At 43.0% G+C, this 20,805-nt stretch overlaps 1 protein-coding gene and 1 long non-coding RNA gene across 4 annotated transcripts in view; both read left to right on the top strand.

The window, feature by feature from the left end:
• The first annotated feature begins 662 nt into the window (after window positions 1-662).
• LOC311235290 lies at window positions 663-9,710 on the top strand. Its single transcript, XR_014620151.1, has 3 exons — window positions 663-808; window positions 7,032-7,264; window positions 8,619-9,710. It is a non-coding gene; the product is annotated as an uncharacterized lncRNA (long non-coding RNA).
• A 9,756-nt stretch (window positions 9,711-19,466) lies between these two features.
• Window positions 19,467-20,805, top strand: part of sap30bp (SAP30 binding protein) — a gene marked incomplete at its 5' end in the record, with an annotated part of 83,800 nt that continues 82,461 nt past the window's right edge. For all 3 annotated transcript variants that reach the window (XM_084322632.1, XM_084322631.1, XM_084322633.1), the window contains one exon: window positions 19,467-19,581. In XM_084322632.1, the coding sequence (XP_084178758.1) occupies window positions 19,467-19,581 (115 nt within the window). The remainder of the gene's footprint in view (window positions 19,582-20,805) is intronic.

The following is a 20,805-nucleotide window of genomic DNA, read 5'->3' as shown; positions in this document are numbered from 1 at the left end:
TCTTTGAGAGAGAGAGAGAGAGAGAGAGAGAGAGAGGGGGGGGGGTGAGAGGGGGTGAGAGGGGTGAGAGAGAGAGAGAGAGAGAGAGAGAGAGAGAGAGAGAGAGAGAGAGAGGGGGAGAGAGAGAGAGAGAGAGAGAGAGAGAGAGACAGACAGAGGGGGTGAGAGAGAGAGAGAGGGAGCGGAGAGACAAGAGGGGGTGTGTGTGGGAGAAAGGAGTGGGCATGACCACAGAGAGGTAGATACAGAGAGAGAGAGAGAGGAGAGAGAGAGAGAGAGAGAGAGAGAGAGAGAGAGAGAGAGAGAGAGAGAGAGAGAGAGAGAGAGAGAGAGCGTAGGGAGAGGGAGGAGGAGGAACACAAACTCAGAGCAGGAGGACGTGGTGTAGAGAGTGAACTCTGGCTTCAGAAGGAAGGAAGGGGGGAGAGAGAGGAGGGAGGAGAATCTGCTGCTGCTGTTTTTGTTTTGTTAACACATACAGACTGCAGTCTGCTCTTCAACCAACAGCAATCGCTCTGGGGGTCCCTGCAGCTGGAGGGTTAGGGTTAGGGTCCCTGCAGCTGGGAGGGTTAGGGTTAGGGTCCCTGGAGCTGGGAGGTTAGGGTTAGGGTCCCTGCAGCTGGGAGGGTTAGGGTTAGGGTCCCTGGGGCTGGGAGGGTTAGGGTTCCTGGAGCTGGGAGGGTTAGGGTTAGGGTACAGGTACAGGAGCACTGAGAGCAGGGGGAGGGTGAACACAAGGAGCAACAGTGTTTTCCTCTGAGGAGAGTGAAGGGTCCAGGAGACACCGCGACTGAAGTTCCTCTCGTTGGTAAGAAGAGTCTCTTCATCATTCAGTACCTTTGAAGCTTGTTAGTCTTTTTTTGTATCACAAACAGTACTGTATTTGCAAATCTGGTATGTCATAAATGTATAGATGTAGCAGTACTGTCTATCTGTATGTCATGTATGTCCTGATGAATTGAAAATGGGGGACCCGGATGTAAACAAGACGAAAGTCTTTCTCTGGTCTGCATCCCCTTAACAATTGTGTGTATTGAGCCGTACTGTATTGTACCCATTCTGCAATCTGTTAATAAAGTTTTCAATCAATCAATCAAAGTCATTGATGTTCATGAAAACGGCGGATATGGCACAAACAGCGGCGCTGTCAACTGGATGTCAACATGATTAAAAGGGGGGGGGGGGGGGGAGAATTTGTGTAATAATTGCCATTGGATGGAGAGAAAACACTCTATTATTGTTATGTGAGAAGCTGATTACAAAACAATAATTACAAATGACATTGGACATTTACGTAAATAAATATAAAGCACATTTCAAGAACCAGAATACATTGATACAGGAATAGAACACTAACTCACAGGCAGACATTCTTCATGGTAACCCCAACAGGTGGGTGAGGCATTTTCACCACTAGCTGGAGCGGTGCCCACAACACCACCCCGTACCCCCCTCCTCCTCACGCAGACCTGGTGCCCACACCACCACCCCGTACCCACCCCCCTCCTCACACAGACCTGGTGCCCACAACACCAACAACACGTGCCCCCCTCCTCCTCACGCAGACCTGGTGCCCACAACACCACCCCGTACCCACCCCCCTCATCCTCACGCAGACCTGGTGCCCACAACACCACCCCGTACCCCCCCCCCTCCTCACACAGACCTGGTGCCCACAACACCACCCCGTACCCACCCCCCTCCTCACACAGACCTGGTGCCCACAACACCACCCCGTACCCCCCCCCCTCCTCACGCAGACCTGGTGCCCACAACACCACCCCGTACCCCCCCCCCCTCCTCACACAGACCTGGTGCCCACAACACCACCCCGTACCCACCCCCCTCCTCCTCACGCAGACCTGGCAAGCAGACATAAACATGCATGTGCATAATGCAAGCATGTGCATTCACACACTGACACACACACTGGCATTTATTTATTTACTTGTACGTATGTGTACTTGTGTTATTGCACATACCGCAGACAGTTATTGTATATAAATACAAATATACCTGCTTTTGTCGGTTAATTGTTTATGCTGTGGAGCAAACGGAGCGTAATAATCCATTGTACTTGTTGCATTATCTGAATTACAGACTCACTCACTCACTCACTCACTCACTCACTCAGTACCATAGTATCTAGAACTAATGGAGAAGCATGATGTGTGAGCGTTACAAGTCAACACTTAATTAATACAGAAGTTGAATCATGCCTCAGAACATCAATGTAGACCAGATTGTGACTAAATGTTTAAGTGCTTCACTGCAAAAGAAAAAACATTGGGACAGTTCAATTGGATTGGGACACATCATGCAATTCAGAATATATTGTACGAATACAATGAAAGTAGCCTATTTCTCACACTTATCACAGTCGGCAACCAAAGGATACATACAGTACTGCGAGTGTTCAGAGGGTTCAGGCGACCACAGGGGGGCGACAGAGACACCGCCCTCTGGGAGTGGTATGTTCTCGCCACACTCTACCTACCAAAGGGTGCCTGGCTCAATAATACCAACCAAAACATTCATTTCCCTCAGGCTGCTTTTATGGTCATGATACACTATCAAATAGCTGAAATATAAATAGCCGTTTTTTTTTGTGTCCTTTTTAGACCCCACTCACAGATTATCTTAATGTTTGTCTTCCTGTTTTAGTGTAAATTCACAGCCTCTCCTCTTTGTTTTGAGTGCCAGCCTCTAGTACCAGCCTACGATAGCTTGCCCCCCACACAGCCCAGCTGCAGAGGGCTGAGGACAGGCCCCAGTCTGAAGGGCCAAGTCTGGAATAGCCGGTCGGGGTTTAAAATAACCAGCATGGGCCTCGCCAGCCAGCCACCACTTCAGATATACAGCATGGGCCTCGCCAGCCAGACACCACTTCAGATATACAGCATGGGCCTCGCCAGCCATACACCACTTCAGATTACAGCATGGGCCTCGCCAGCCATACACCACTTCAGATACACAGCATGGGCCTCGCCAGCCAGACACCACTTCAGATATACAGCATGGGCCTCGCCAGCCATACACCACTTCAGATATACAGCATGGGCCTCGCCAGCCATACACCACTTCAGATATACAGCATGGGCCTCGCCAGCCAGACACCACTTCAGATACACAGCATGGGCCTCGCCAGCCAGACACCACTTCAGATACACAGCATGGGCCTCGCAGCCAGACACCACTTCAGATACACAGCATGGGCCTCGCCAGCCAGACACCACTTCAGATATACAGCATGGGCCTCGCCAGCCAGACACCACTTCAGATACACCCAGACTCTGGCAGGGAGTCAGTCACACAGGCGGTCTCCACCTACACAGACACACAAACACACACAGACACACGGACACACACAAACACACACACAGACACACAAACACTCACAGACACATGGACACACAAACAGACACATGGACACACACACAAACACTCACAGACACATGGACACACACACAAACACTCACAGACACATGGACACACAAACAGACACACAGACACATGGACACACACACAGACACATGGACACACAAACACGTGCGTACTTCATCCGCACTCCCACACACAAGAGGGAATAAACCAGTGGCTAATTAGAGGTGCTGCATATATAATGAATGACTGTAGAAAATCACAGTCGGTAGTATATTTAGGAATATAGCGCATGTATGCATTATCTGCACACCAGCGTCGAAGAGAAATTGCAGTGTATGCAATACAAATTGCACGGTGGGCTCAGAGGGAAAGGGTGGAGCAGGGGGATGTCTACTTTATTTCTACTCTCAGCAGACCATTCCAAGGTTGAAAGTGTGTGTGTGGCACAGAGGATATTTATATGTAGTTGCTCATTTGCTTATAATTATGTGTTATTTTTAGGGCTGTCAAAAGGAATGCTTTAACTCTGGAGATTAATTTAAATTATTTAAAGCAAAACACAGACAGTAGGGACACAAGTCTAACACAGTGGAAATAATACAGACAACAAAGACAACGAATATACAAAGCATAAATGGAGGCAAATAATGTTCAACAGATAGATAGCGATAAAAAAACAATCTGCCTTGCCAATGTTGACTGGAAAATGATTCTTTGATAAGCGACGGGCAGATTAGACACATAGCCATAATTTAAAACATAGATTAGGCGATATTAACGTTAACATTGGCCGTGGATGGTGGCATTCAACGGGGTAAAAAGGAAAACACGGCTGGCGCTCAAAGTGTTAAGTGTGGGGTCCCCAAAAAAAATCCTGAATAAAATGGGGTCGCGGTGTGAAAAAGTTTGAGAACCCCATATAGGCTAACGTCAGCGGGCACTTGTTGCCATAACAACGGTAAACATCCAGGTAGTGGGCTGAAGGTAGTGAACAGTGTGATCAAGCTACACTGTAAATATGTATAATTAAGATACATTGAATATAGCAAAGAATGAATGGTTTTAATGTTGTTTACCTACTACAGTATACAAGAGAAACTACAGTAATGTAACTTGTAATCCTTACTATTGAATTTACAACAAATCTTTGATTTGCTAATTTATTGTTTTCTATAAATATAGGCTGCTTCTAGGATTGTAGGCTAGATACTATAATAAGATAATGAGTACCCATTATTTTACAGCCTATTGTATGTTTATTATTCTGACAGCCTATTGGTTTTGAATGGACATCGTGAGTGAACGTTTGTTATTGAGAGAGACATAGTTATTATTTATCTTGAGATATTGTGAATTTTATATATTGTTCCAACTAGGTTCAGTTGGCAGTGACCACCTAATGACCAGTAGCCTAAAGCCACTGAAGAGCAGCCGACTCACTCATTGTGTTCTCTCTATGGGTGTATTGTGCCAGCTCCACATGATCTCTCTTGTTCAGCGGGCAGCACTGTAGCTGCTATGGACCTTTTCAGAACACTCCCCTTGTCGGGGGGGGGGGGGGGGGGGGGGGGCACAGCATGGGCCAGAGTGTATTTCCTGTGCAACACTTTAACCCTTTCACTGCCACACGACAGCCGGTTAACCCTTCCACTGTGACAATACAGAAGGTTAGCCCTTTACTATCACACAACAACAACCGACGGCGATGCTCCATCATTAGCATCGTTAGCTCCACGGAGTAAAGGGTTAACCTTCTGTCGTGTGGCAGTGAAAGGGTTAATGGGAAATAAACTTTTAGAACAATTAGAACGTTTATGAAAAAAGGCCTATTAGATTAGATTCAAATGTATTGTCGTCATACAGCACAAGGAGAGTACAACGAAAAGGAAGTTTGACATCCAGCCAGAGTGCAAATGTAACAGTAAAGTGCAAGAGTAAGATAAGAGATAAGATAAGATAAGATATTCCTTTATTGAATCCCCTTGGGGAAATTCAGGCATCATAGCAGCATGGGGGGAGGGGGGAGGGGTACAGGTAGTAAAACAAAACAGTATACAGGTAGTAAAAGACAACACAGGCAGTGTAAACAATTTGATCAATATGGTCAATATAATTTACTAACTGACTAGCTGAGGAATATTCACATTATTCACAGTGTCACATGAGGTGCAGTATGCAAGAGGTGGTGTTATAATAATTTACTATCTACTGAGTATACATTAATCAAAGTACCAGGGTAGTCTACTTTGTCCCCCTTGGGTTCCTATAAGTCCCAGGTCAATGTCTGGTAGCAGTCGCTGTCGCTGCCCCCTGTTGTGGGGCCTGGAGGCTGCTAGTCGCTGCCCACTGTTGTGGAGCCCGCTGGTATGAAGGACTGTCCGAGGCGGTTAGTTGAGTGTCGGGGGGGGATGAGTCTGTGGCTGAACGAGCTTCTCATCTTGACTAGCTCGTCGTAGAGGGGGTGGTAGGGGTTCTCCATGATGGCATCCAGCTTCCTTATCATCCCCCTCTCTACCATCACCTCAAGTCTAGGTAGCTCGACTCCCACCACGGAGCTAGCCTTCCTCACCAGCTTGTTGAGCTTGTTGGTGTCCCTTGAGTTGATGTAGCCTCCCCAGCATGCCACAGCATAGAAGAGGATGCTGGCCACAACAGACTGGTAAAAAGACTGCAGCAGTTTGTTGCACACATTGAAGGACCTGAGTCTCCTCAGGAAGAACAGCCTGCTCTGTCCCTTCCTGTAGAGGGCCTCTGTGTTGTCCGACCAGTCCAGTTTATTGTTCAGGTGTACCAAGAGTAATGTACAACGTACGTATTACAAAGAGTTATAGTATTAATATGTACAGTGATACAGGTATAAAGACACTCTGGTAGTAAGTCATACTGGCCAGCAGCGTAACTAGTAAGAGTAGGTAAGAGATATGTACAGATATAGATATAGTATTAATATGTACAGTGATACAGGTATAAAGACACTATGGTAGTAAGTCATACTGGCCAGCAGTGTAACTAGTAAGAGTAGGTAAGAGATATGTACAGATATAGATATAGTATTAATATGTACAGTGATACAGGTATAAAGACACTATGGTAGTAAGTCATACTGGCCAGCAGTGTAACTAGTAAGAGTAGGTAAGAGATATGTACAGATATAGATATAGTATTAATATGTACAGTGATACAGGTATAAAGACACTCTGGTAGTAAGTCATACTGGCCAGCAGCGTAACTAGTAAGAGTAGGTAAGAGATATGTACAGATATAGATATAGTATTAATATGTACAGTGATACAGGTATAAAGACACTATGGTAGTAAGTCATACTGGCCAGCAGCGTAACTAGTAAGAGTAGGTAAGAGATATGTACAGATATAGATATAGTATCTACAGATATGTAAAAAGGATTATATGCATTATTGAGCAAGACACTTAACCCCTAACTGCTCCCAGTGAGCAGGTCGGCACCTCGCATGGTCGCCTCCGCCGTCGGTGTGTGAATGTGTGAGTGAACGGGTAACATGTGGGGAACAAATTGTAAAGCCCTTTGGATAAAAATAGCTATATATAAATGCAGTCCATTTTACCATCTGCATGACACATAAAGACTTCTTCTTCTTCTTCTTGTTCTTCTTCTTCTTCTTCTACAGGCGCGGCGCTGGGAGCTCCAGGCACACCCCCATCATCCAGACACACGGCTCCCGTCTCCCAGGCTCCCCTGTGGGGGTGTTTCTCCCCGTGCGGCCCTGACACCCGGCGGGCAGGATGGAGGTGAGGGAGGAGGTGCTGGGCATCATTCAGAACGTGTGGACCAAACTGCAGGGTCTCCCCCAGGCCAACCCCCTGGAGCTGGGCGCTTTCTTTGTACTCCTCCTCTTTGTGGGTGAGTGTTTGGGACGGTGGTTACACCACAGCAGTAGTAGTAGAAGAAGAGGAGGACGCAGCCCTAGAAGGTGACCTCCTCCTTCAGTGTGTCTTTAGTGACAGAGGACAGAGGAGGACGCAGGGTGATCAGTGATTAGATTAGATGCAAATGTATTGTCATCATGCAGCACAAGGACAGTACAACGAAAAGAAGTTTGGCATCCAACCAGAGTGCACATGTAGCAGTAAAGCGCAACAGTAATGTACAATGTAGCGGTGATTAAACTGAGTTGTAATATGAATATGTACACAGTGATACAGGTATAAAGACACAGATATGTAAAAGGATTATGTGCAGGTATGTACAGACAGATGTGGAAAGATGTATATATGGTAAGAATAAAAATATATACGGTATATATATAGCATTATTGCACATGCTATCATACAGAGTTATATGGGTTATATACATATAGAAGGATTAACTAGACAGTGTTTTTTTTACTCCACTGTGCCACAGTAATAATAATAATAATAATACTTTATTTGTATAGCACTTTTCATACAGAAGTTGCAGTTCAAAGTGCTTCACAACAATATAGGCATAAGCAAGCATGAGCAAGGTAAGGTCAATCACAGTGTTTCACATTAGGACCTAGTATCCCAATAGGTTCTCTGTTTACAGTTTCATTCAGTAATAAAATGATTCGGTTTAAAAATGGTCTAAGAATTATAAAATGGAACAGACATACATTTCTGCTTTGCACTATATAGTATATTGTATGGTAACTCAGTTACTTCTACTCTGCATTGAACATTGTACATACTGAACACTTGTGTCTACGTACGTGACTTCTATTTTTTACTTGCTATACTTATTTTATTTTATACTTATCTATTTTTGTCTAGCACAGTCTCTGGAGCGTAACAGAAAGAAGCATTTTGTATAAAAGTATTCTGTACTTCTGTATGACAACTAATAAAGAAACTTGAAACAGGGTATTTAACATAGAACAGTGATAAAATAGTTCAATTTTGGATGACAACAGAGCAGTGCTCTTCAATATAGTAATATTCAATATTCAAGGGGCTTTCCATACATTAGCCATCTTTATAGGACATGGATACTCAGCCCATCTATTTTCACACCGTGTCAAAACACAAGTGGACAAATCAGAGAGGACCGCAAGTCACGTGAATCAGACGCACAACACGTTTATTTTCTGCGATTGTTTCAGGTGACGTGCGAATCGAATGCTGACTCACTTTAACTGTATATATACACACAGTATATTATACAAAACTCTCTGTCTCCCTCTTTAAACCCTGCCCCCCCCCCCCCCACTTCACCCCCCCTCTCTCTCTCCTTGCAGCCACGGTTCTTTTCATGATCGTTCTCTCCTGTGTCTACTGCTGCTGCTGCGGAAAGCCAAAATACCAGGGATCCAGGGTGCAGCCTCTACAGCCTGTCTGATCCAGGGTGCAGCCTCTACAGCCTGTCTGATCCAGGGTGCAGCCTCTACAGCCGGTCTGATCCAGGGTGCAGCCTCTACAGCCTGTCTGATCCAGGGTGCAGCCTCTACAGCCTGTCTGAGGAGGAGACGGTGTGATGCAACTCCAATACATACATCCATCCATCCATCCTTCCTTCCTTCTGTCCTATCCTTGATATAATCACTCACATGATGTGGCCACTCCTTTACCTCGCAGTCAGATTATATCCGTGATTTCCTCAGCGGGGGGGAGGAAGGAAAGACACATCAAAGAAGGGGTCAGGGATGGATACATTCCCAGTGCTTGGAGACGCCACCCAGAGACACAGGCCCTGGAGCAGCCAGCCAGCAGGGATCTGTTAACCCGCTGGGTGGCACCATACATCAAGATTCCTTACAGGACCAGGAGGACAATGACACACTGTGCTGTCGGCTGCTCAGCTCGGCAGCTCCCTTCAAGAATAGGAAGCGCTGTGCTTTCCAAGGAGGGGCAGACGAAAACATGGAGAAGTCAGTGTTGTAACAGGAAAGGGTCAGGCGACTCAAGTCACCATGAATCCTGTGTTTTATCATCCTCTTTATCTGTTGGCTGTGATATATATATATTTAAATAGGGGAGGAATGAAAAAATAAATCTCTGTGTTCCTTCCAAGGTGGCCCTATGGAAAATACACTGAAACTCCCAACTTCTTTATGTGTTTTCCAGTGGAAAGTTGTCCAAGAAAATAAAAAGACAGAGAGCTCCCCCTGCTGGTTCAGTGAATAATATAACATGTTTATGTGCCAAACGAATGTGACATGTTCAGTATTCAAAATAGAAATCATAACATTGTAATGACAAGTGTTGCTGATAGAAATATAATAGTTATAATCATCAGTGAATGTCGCTGATAGTTTCTACATATCCCGTTGTGTTTTTATTGCTACAAAACAGTGGTAGAAGTGGCTACAAAATTGTAGTAGAGCAATTCAGGAGCAATTCAAGTTTGAATATACTTTTTTGTCTAAGTTGTAAACATGTTTGGTACAATAAAAGTCAAGAATAACTAAAATGTTTACGACAAAGCTCTTTTTATAGGGCCAGGTGACAAGACATCAACAATCTCATCAAAACATTGTTTGCTTGCACCCATAATGCAGCATGTTTCTCACTAGGTCCTGAATATAGAGAACAAGTCATTGTATACATAGCTTATCACCAGACCTCTCCTTTGCCTCCAGCCTGCTATATTATCAGTAAACATTAACCCAGAGCGCTCTCCTGCTGCACCACAGACACAGAGGGAGAGAGGAGGTAGTTCACTCAGACAAGGAAACCACACTTGTGTGAAGCGGGACTAGAGCTAGAGAGAGACTGTTCTTTTGTACAGGTCGTCCAGGTCGCTACACATTCTGTTTGAATTCAAACCAGTGCACAGAGCTGGAAGTGACGTGAGGGATAACAAAAGGCCCACTACACGCTCAGTCATCTGTTCTGAAGCAGGCTGTATGCACACAGTAGCAGCCGCTAAAGCGGTCGAGGAGATCAAACATGGATTACGAAAGGTGAGGGGGGGGGGGACTGTGTTGGAGAATTATGGGAGTTTTGAGTGTGTATGTGATGATGACAATACATTTGCTGATTGGGAAGTTATATGAACAAAGTGAAATGTGCTGAATGAGAGTGATACTGAGGCTGAACATGTTTAGTTTAGTTTAGTTAGTTTAGCTTCATGTCTTTGGTCTCACCATTAAACAAACAAATAAAACAACAACAATGAACAGACATATACAATACAGACATATACATACATCTGTAACGGAGAGGTGCAGAGAATGTAGGCATACAATATATAAACAAACAAATGGGCAACAGTGGCTCGGGAGGTAGAGCAGTCGTCTGGTAATCCAGAGGTTCCCGGTTCGATTCCCACTCCTCCCGGGCAGCGTGTCGAAGTGTCCCTGAGCAAGACACTTAACCCCTAACTGCTCCCGATGAGCAGGTCGGCACCTTGCATGGTCGCCTCCGCCGTCGGTGTGTGAGTGTGTGAGTGAGTGGGTAAAATGTGAGGAGCAAACTGTAAACGCTAAGTAACTGTTTCTTGGACGAGAGTTTCCTATTTTGAACTCTAATTTTTAAGGAGCCATTCTGATGCATTTTTCTTCAGATTCAGATAGTATATTCAGATTTCAGATTCAGATTCAGAGTTTTATTTGCCACATGGACTCAATACAATCAGAGTTTCTTCATTACACAATCATAAATACCATACCATGGACAAAAGGAGCAGGAAGAAGAATAAATCTTATAGTTACCTGCCCCTTATTCCTAAACTAAACAAGTATTTACTTAATGGTCGGCGTACAACCTAATTTACACAAAATAATAATTTATACCATACCATATACAAGAAACAAACAATCCACAGTTTAAACAAGAAAAAATGTAATAATAATAATAATAATAAAGAATAAAAGAAAGAAAAAAGAAAATATCTTACTATTCAGATCACATTTGACTTTCATACTGACTAAATTCTTTTTTTTATAATTCTTTTTGAATTGACAAACACTATTACATCCCTTAAGCTCGCTATGGAGAGAATTCCACAACTTTACACCAATAACTGAAGGACACATCTGTTTAAGTGGTACGTGCAAACTGATGTTTAAAATTGTATTTTCTCCTACTAAACTCACTTTCTAAATGAAAAAGATCTTGTAGTTTTTCTGGTAGTGTATTGTTTCTTGCCCTAAACATAATTAACATTGTTTGAAACTTAACCATGTCTTCAAGTTTAATTATTCTAGATTTAATAAATAATGTATTTGTGTGTTCTCGATAATTCACTTTATGTGTGATTCGTACAGCCCTCTTTATAGTATATATATAATGGTCTTATATTGGTCCCATAAGTATTCCCCCATACTTTAACACAATAACTGAGATAAGGTGAGATGAGTGAACAGTAGAGTGTTCTCATTGCCTCATACTCTAACACATCCTTTACTTTATTCATAACAAAAATACTCTTGGACATCTTTTTTTTTTTAACGTGTGCTATGTGAGATTTCCATGTTAATTTATCATCCATAATAATCACACCAAGAAAACGAAATTCATATTCATATACAGTAGCAGCGTAACATAGAATAATAATATATTGAAATATTGTATAATACTGTATACCAATATAGTGTAGTATAAATAGTATGATTTAGTTATATTATAATTATAATACAATTAAAATAATACAATTATATAGTATAGTATAATATAGAATAATACATTTAATAAATATATAGATAAATGTGTGTGTGTGTATAAATGAATGAACCTAAATATGCAATTTAACTGATAGATACACAAAATGTATTTATTTATGTTAATTTTATTGTGTGGTGTTTCCATTTCTGCAAAATAAGCATTTTGTTTGGTTTGGTGAACATTGCACTTAGGGCTAGATCCACAGAGAATGGATTGCATGGTGCAAGTTGCACCCTTACTTACTATTCATTATGAATTGAAAATGGGGGACGCTGATGTAAACAAGACGAAAGTATTTCTCTGGTCTGCATCCCCTTAACAATTGTGTGTATTGATTGATTGATAGATTGATTGAAAAGTTTATTAACAGATTGCAGAATGGGTACAATACAGTACGGCTCAATAGACACAATTGTTAAGTTGATGCAGACCAGAGAAAGACTTTCGTCTTGTTTACATCAGGGTCCCCCATTTTCAATTCATCATAACATATATGACATACATGACATACAGATAGACAGTACTGCTACACATCTATACATTTATGACATACCAGATTTGCAAATACAGTACTGTTTGTGATACAAAAGGTGTCCAGAAAAAGAGTGTATATACATTTGACGTAGAAACTGTACATTGGGGGAGGTTGGGTGGGTGGGTGGGGGCTGTACATTGGAGGTGGGGGGGGGGGTTGGGTAGGGGGGGGGGGGGTTACACTGTACACTGTACATTGGAATACTGACAAAGCCATACTTGGTCATTTACTGTGCAACTGGGTTAGGACATTTGTAGGGGCCAGTTTCGAATTGCAGTCTCCCGTAGGTGTTCTTTGAGAGTGGTTTTGAAAGTGGGTAGTGATTCACATTCCTTTACAGCTGTGGGTAGGGCGTTCCACATTGATGTGGCATAATTGCGAAACGTGTTTAGTCCCTTGTTTGAGCCGAATCTGAATACAATTTTCATTCAATCAATCAATCTGCACGGTGATTGATTGAATGCAAACTTTATTAACAGATTGCAGAATGGGTACAATACAGTACGGCTCAATACACACAATTGTTAAGGGGATGCAGACCAGAGAAAGACTTTCGTCTTGTTTACATCAGGGTCCCCCATTTTAAATTCATAATGAATTGTAAGTAAGGGTGCAACTAGCACCGTGCAATCCATTCTTTGTGGATCTATAGATCAGTGTACTGTGTAGGGTCAGGGACAAATAAGAATTGTCTTCTTCCTGTTCCTTTCGGCCATGGAATTTAGTGGAGCATATTAATTAAATGTACTGTTGGGACTGTAATAATTCCATGTACGAATAAATACAAATTTAATAAAATGATAGTTTTATTTGCCATTATGCAACAAGTACAATGGGATTCTTACTCTCTGTTTGCTCCACACAGACAGCATAAAGGAATAAAAAGCAGAAAGCTGGTATTTATATACAATAAACTGTCTGTGGTATGTTTAAAAAATATATATATATATATATTATATCTTGCAGCATATTTTAAGTTTTTATTTCTTATATTAAAGTATATTTAGTTTTTAAGAATTGTAAAGGATAGGCAAAAATAAGCATGTGCTTCAGCCTATTCCTTTGAATATGTACATTTGTGATTTATTTTTATTTTAAATCTTTTTTTTGAAAGTCCACACAAGTGTGTTTTTGATTGATCTGTAAACAAAGACCGAAAATAAACTATTCATCATCATCATCATCATGTGCAATAGCATAAGTACAAATAAGTATAAGTAAACAAAAACAAGTACACATTAGACAAGTTAAAGATAATTGCACATTATATCGAGGCACGAGGGAGCAGTACAGGCTGAGCCCTAACCCTAACCTAACCCACGAGGGAGCAGTACAGGCTGAGCCCTAACCCTAACCCTAACCCTAACCCTAACCCTAACCCACGAGGGAGCAGTACAGGCTGAGCTAACCCTAACCTAACCCTAACCCTAACCCTAACCCTAACCCACGAGGGAGCAGTACAGGCTGAGCGTTGTAGCAGCACTTGAGTCCAGGATCAGGATTTCCGACACATCTGGACCCACTTTCAAAACCACTCTCAAGGAGCACCAGCCCTAGCACCTACAATTAGAAACTGGCCCCTGTAAATGTCCAAACCCAAACCCCTCCAATGTACAGTCCCCCCCCCCACCCCCCACCAAACCTCCTCCAATGTACAGTCCCCCCCCCCACCACCCAACCTCCTCCAATGTACAGTTTTCTTCGTCAAATGTATACTCTCTTTTCAGACTCTTTTTGTACTCGTAAACAGTACTGTATATTTGTAAATCTGGTATGTCATAAAGGTATAGATGTAGCAGTACTGTCTACCTGTATGGCATGTATGTCATATTATGTTATGATGAATGTAAAATGGGGGACCCTGATGTAAACAAGATGAAAGTCTTTCTCTGGTCTGCACCCCCCATTGTGTGTATTGAGCCGTACTCTAGGGGTTCCCAAACTTTTCAGGCCGGGACCCAGAAAATAAGGCGTCAGAGAGCCGCGGCCCAATGCACATCGTCAGGCTTTTTTTTTTTGCCAGGCGACCGATTTTTTAAGCCAAATATCACTTCAATCCTATTAAGTTGGTTCAAGTTAGTTATTCATTTATATGTGCTATTTATGAGAGGGCTAACTTGTTGCAAAATAATAATGATAATAATAATAGCCTCATTAAAATACTATTGTTGCTTCGGTTGTTTTCAGCGTTTTATGTGCATAATCTGTTATTTAGTTTGAAATGTTCGTTGAAATAAGTAGATTTTTCGTTTTTGTTTATTTATTAAGTTAATATAAAACCATATAGTCACATTTTAGAATACAATAGAATAGAATTTTAGAATACAACTATAAACACTGTCCTGGCCTGCTTCTAAGTTCAGTGGCCTGACAAAAAATAAAAATAAAAAATAAAACGTTTTTTTTTTTGGAAATCATCTCGCGGCCCTCCCGTGGCTGCTCGCGGCCCACCTTTGGGTCGCGACCCCGACTTTGGGAACCACATTCTGCAATCTGTTAATAAAGTTTTCAATCAATGGATCAGCGGGTGACCTCTTGTTTTCTCCCCGCCCTCCCTCCCTCCGCAGCGTGCCGGACCGCCCTGGCCCCACGGGGTCACCGGGGTCACCGGAGGCCTGGATCCAGTGGGCCCTGCAGCGTCTGCACCAGGAGCCGTGGGCGCTGGGCGGCCTGGTGGTGGTGGGGGTGTTTGTGCTCGGAACTCTCTCCCTGGCCGTGTTCGCTCTGCTCTACGGATGCTGCTGCACCACGGCGAGCGAGGGGGGGAGGATGAAGAAGATGACGATGAAGAAAAAGGCAAAGAACGGAGTGCTTTAGAGATGACGTGCCGCGTGTGAGAAGAGGCGGGACAACTTTCATGTGCATTGAACGCCGACGTTGTTTTGCTGATTTTAAATTTGAAAGAAGCAACGGGAATTAAAGCTTAATGTTTAGTATTTTCCAATGTTTTTTTTTCCCTTTTACTATATTTGCACATCAGTGATGGTATCACCAGCATTAGCTATGTAGCTATGTCACAAATCTATCTCCCTGACACGATTAATCTACGATGAATTGAAAATGGGGGACCCTGATGTAAACAAGACGAAAGTCTTTCTCTGGTCTGCATCCCCTTAACAATTGTGTGTATTGAGCCGTACTGTACTGTACCCATTCTGCAATCTGTTAATACAATGTTCAATCAATCAATCAATCAATCAATCAATCGACAATTACATTTTTCCTTGCCATAATATACTGTAGGTAACCCTAATTATGTGTTACATGTAAAAAAAATTACACCCTATCAACTTCATGGGCAGACACATATTATCCAATGTAATAAAAAAAAGTCAACCAACGAACTCGATTCTTGTACCGGATCGCCTCTCTGGTAAACAAGAATACCCTGAAGACTCTGGCAGGAGCACTCATTAATTGTTAGACTAGAAGTCTTTATTTGTCATGCAGTTTAACACACACACGCGAGATGGGCGACCCACAGGAACACACACACATGCACTGAGTCGCAGATGAAATGTCTCTCTGCACTTTTCCCATCCCGTTGTCCTTCCCCCCCATGGGCAGCCAGGAGCAGATAGGGCGTCAACGTGAGCCGCGCCCCGGGGACCAATCCAAGTGCTCCTGTCCGTCTTCGTCAAGGACGCCACAGCGTTAGCGATCTGTTGTGCATGTTTTTCCATTGGGTTTATCTTATCGGGGGGGGGAAACCCTTGCAAGCACAGGGAGAACATGCAAACTTCACACAGAAAGGCCTGGGAGATCCCCCACCTGAGTACCTGGCATCATGGAAACCTGGTCCCCCAGCGGGAATCGAACCCTGGACCTTCTTGCGTGAGGTGACAGTGTTAACCACTACACCACCGTGCCGCTACGAGCACGGGGAGAACATGCAAACTTCACACAGAAAGGCCTGGGAGATCCCCCACCTGAGTACCTGGCATCATGGAAACCTGGTCCCCCAGCGGGAATCGAACCCTGGACCTTCTTGCGTGAGGCGACAGTGTTAACCACTACACCACCATGCCGCATTCAAGGGTACTACGACTATGCTTGCACCTCATGGTACCAAAGCACCTCAAAGGCGCTAAAAACAAAATTACAAACATCTCAAAACAAACTGGTCAGACTACTGCTTGACCTGACTCCTAGAACCCACCTCACCCCTGCCCACTATGACAACCTAGGATGGCTTAGAGTAGACGACAGAGTACAGCAACTTGCAATGGGCCTGGTTTACAAGATACACTACACGACCAAGGTACCCATGTACATGTCAAAATACTTCCCAAAGGTCAGTGAATAGTTTGAATACCACGATCACAACACCAGAGGGAGCTCCACAAATCATGTTAAACCCAGATTCGGCTCAAACAAGGGACTAAACATGTTTCACAATTATGCCACATCAATGTGGAACGCCCTACCCAAAGCTGTAAAGGAATGTGGATCACTACCCACTTTCAAAACCACTCTCAAAGAACACCTACGGGAGACTGCAATTCTAAACTGGCCCCTGTAAATGTCCTAACACAACCCCCCCCAATGTACAGTAAATGACCAAGTATGGTCTTGTCAATAATCCAATGTACAGTGTTGTTTGTACAGTTGTACAGTGTCCCCCACCCACCAACTACCACCTACCCAACCCCCCCCCCCCCCCCCAACCTCCTCCAATGTACAGTTTCTATGTCAAATGTATATACTCTCTTTTCTGGACTCTTTTCGTATCACAAACAGTACTGTATTTGCAAATCTGGTATGTCATAAATGTATAGATGTAGCAGTACTGACTATCTGTATGTCATGTATGTCATATGTTATGATGAATTGAAAATGGGGGACCCTGATGTAAACAAGACGAAAGTCTTTCTCTGGTCTGCATCCCCTTAACAATTGTATGTATTGAGCTGTACTGTACTGTACCCATTCTGCAATCTGTTAATACAATTTTCAATCAATCAAGCCATCAACTCACCCGTGTATACAGACAATTTATTACTCACCCTGTTCCTAATTTATGCAAATGACATGTCGTCAGCTTGTGACTGCAACTTGTTCCTGTTTGCGGACGACTCAGCCCTGCTGGTCTCTGACAAGAACAAGTTACAGGTTGAAAAAACCCTCAGCTCGGAACTAGGCAGAATCTGCATATGGCTCGCTGATAACAAACTATCATTACACATGGGCAAAACAGAGTCCATTCTCTTCGGTTCAAATAACAAACTCAGCAAGACCGACGGCTTCTCAGTTACAGTGGGTGACAATATTGTCACAAGGAAAGATGAAATTACCTACCTGGGTTCCATCCTAGAGGCTAATCTCTCCTGTGACAAAATGGCATCCAATGTAATAAAAAAAGTCAACCAACGAACTCGATTCTTGTACCGGATCTCCTCTCTGGTAAACAAGAATACCCTGAAGACTCTGGCAGGAGCACTCATTCAGGGGTACTACGACTATGCTTGCACCTCATGGTACCAAAGCACCTCAAAGGCGCTAAAAACAAAATTACAAACATCTCAAAACAAACTGGTCAGACTACTGCTTGACCTTACTCCTAGAACCCACCTCACCCCTGCCCACTTTGACAACCTAGGATGGCTTAGAGTAAATGACAGAGTACAGCAACTTGCAATGGGCCTGGTCTACAAGATACACTACACGACCAAGGTACCCATGTACATGGCAAAATACTTCCCAAAGGTCAGTGAATACCACGATCACAACACCAGAGGGAGCTCCACAAATCATGTTAAACCCAGATTCGGCTCAAATAAGGGACTAAACACGTTTCGCAATTATGCCACATCAATGTGGAACGCCCTACCCAAAGCTGTAAAGGAATGTGGATCACTACCCACTTTCAAAACCTCTCTCAAGGGACACCTACGGGAGACTGCAATTCAACACTGGCCCCTGTAAATATCCTAACCCAACCCCCTCCAATGTACAGTCATTTACCTAGTATGGTTTTGTCAATAGTCCAATGTACAATTTTGTTTGTTTGTACAGAGTCTCCCCCCCCTCAATGTACAGTTTTGCTTGCCCCCCCCCCCCCCCCCCCCCAACCACCTCCAATGTAAATTACCCAGTATGGTTGTCAATATCCCAGTGTACCCAACCCCCCCCACCCAACCTCCTCCAATGTACAGTTTCTACGTCAAATGTATATACTCCCTTTTCTTGACTCCTTCTGTATCACAAACAGTACTGTATTTGCAAATCTGGTATGTCATAAATGTATAGATGTAGCAGTACTGACTATCTGTATGTCATGTATGTCATATATGTCCTGATGAATTGAAAATGGGGGACCCTGGTGTAAACAAGACGAAAGTCTTTCTCTGGTCTGCATCCCCTTAACAATTGTATGTATTGAGCTGTACTGTACTGTACCCATTCTGCAATCTGTTAATACAATTTTCAATCAATCAAGCCATCAACTCACCCGTGTATACAGACAATTTATTACTCACCCTCTCCTTTACCATGATATTTATTTCTGGGCTTACAAATGCAACCAACCCCGGTTGTCTTTGAGGCGTCTGTGTACACTTTAAGCTGCTCTCCATACTTCCTTTCTATATAACTATATTGACTTCATATTTATCTAACACTTCCTCATCACCTCGCTCCCTCCTTCTTAACGTACTGTATCGTGTAGCCATGTGTACTCAATAAATACTATTCGCTCTGCCTCGAGCCACCGTCTCCGACTCCCATCTCGCGGCACTGTCTACAATATCATCATAGTTGTGGGATAAAGGCTATAGTTCGCCTACACGTGTTTATTAGTTGTGGAAAAAAGGCCACACTGGCCATTTCTGTCGGTAAAAGTGGTACACTTTTCAAATGTACCAAGAATATCCAGCCTACATTTCCCAGCGGTAGATTAACGCATGCGCATCTGACGCCAAGCCCATCACAGCGCGACGTTTCGTTTATGCGACGCGTGCTAGCAGCAATGGCGAGCGGCAAGAAGAGTGCGCTTCTGTCCTCTTTGGCAGATTATGGAGACGATTCCGAGCCTGATTCTGACCCCGAGACCGAAGAGACAGGTAAACAGTGTCACGATCATCAATTTGATTATATTACAATGAAGTTAGCGAAGCCGGAAATGTGTTTATTTGAGGACAAATGAACAGCCGGGACGTCATGGTGCTACCTAGCTAGGTTAGCTAACATTAAGTTTCGTGTTTAGCTCGCTCGCTAAGTTAGTTTACTTAATGCTTTGTTTGTGAACATGTCTGCCTGTGTTTACTAGTGTTTACTGTGTGTACTAGTGTTTACTAGTGTGTGTTTACTGTGTTACTGTGTTTACTAGTGTGTGTTTAGTTTACTGTGTTTACTAGTGTGTGTTTACTGTGTTTACTAGTGTGTGTTTACTGTGTTTACTAGTGTGTGTTTACTAGTGTGTGTTTACTGTGTTTACTAGTGTGTGTTTACTAGTGTGTGTTTACTGGGTTTAATAGTGTGTGTTTACTGGTGTTTACTAGTGTGTGTTTACTGTGTTTACTAGTGTGTGTTTACTGTGTTTACTAGTGTGTGTTTACTGTGTTTACTAGTGTGTGTTTACTGTGTTTACTAGTGTGTGTTTACTGGTGTTTACTAGTGTGTGTTTACTGTGTTTACTAGTGTGTGTTTACTGGTGTTTACTAGTGTGTGTTTACTGTGTTTACTAGTGTGTGTTTACTGTGTTTACTAGTGTGTGTTTACTGTGTTTACTAGTGTGTGTTTACTGTGTTTACTAGTGTGTGTTTACTGTGTTTACTAGTGTGTGTTTACTAGTGTGTGTTTACTAGTGTGTGTTTACTGTGTTTACTAGTGTGTGTTTACTGGTGTTTACTAGTGTGTGTTTACTGTGTTTACTAGTGTGTGTTTACTGTGTTTACTAGTCTGTGTTTACTAGTGTGTGTTTACTGGTGTTTACTAGTGTGTGTTTACTAGTGTGTGTTTACTGGTGTTTACTAGTGTGTGTTTACTGTGTTTACTGTGTTTACTAGTGTGTGTTTACTAGTGTGTGTTTACTGTGTTTACTAGTGTTTACTGTGTTTACTAGTGTGTGTTTACTGTGTTTACTAGTGTGTGTTTACTGTGTTTACTAGTGTGTGTTTACTGTGTTTACTAGTGTGTGTTTACTGTGTTTACTAGTGTGTGTTTACTGTGTTTACTAGTGTGTGTTTACTGGTGTTTACTAGTGTGTGTTTACTGTGTTTACTGTGTTTACTAGTGTGTGTTTACTGTGTTTACTAGTGTGTGTTTACTGTGTTTACTAGTGTGTG

Source organism: Notolepis coatsorum, assembly GCF_963971535.1.
Source record: "Notolepis coatsorum genome assembly, chromosome: 10".
NCBI classification, from domain to species: domain Eukaryota; kingdom Metazoa; phylum Chordata; class Actinopteri; order Aulopiformes; family Paralepididae; genus Notolepis; species Notolepis coatsorum.
This window is presented reverse-complemented; position numbering and strand designations above follow the sequence as displayed.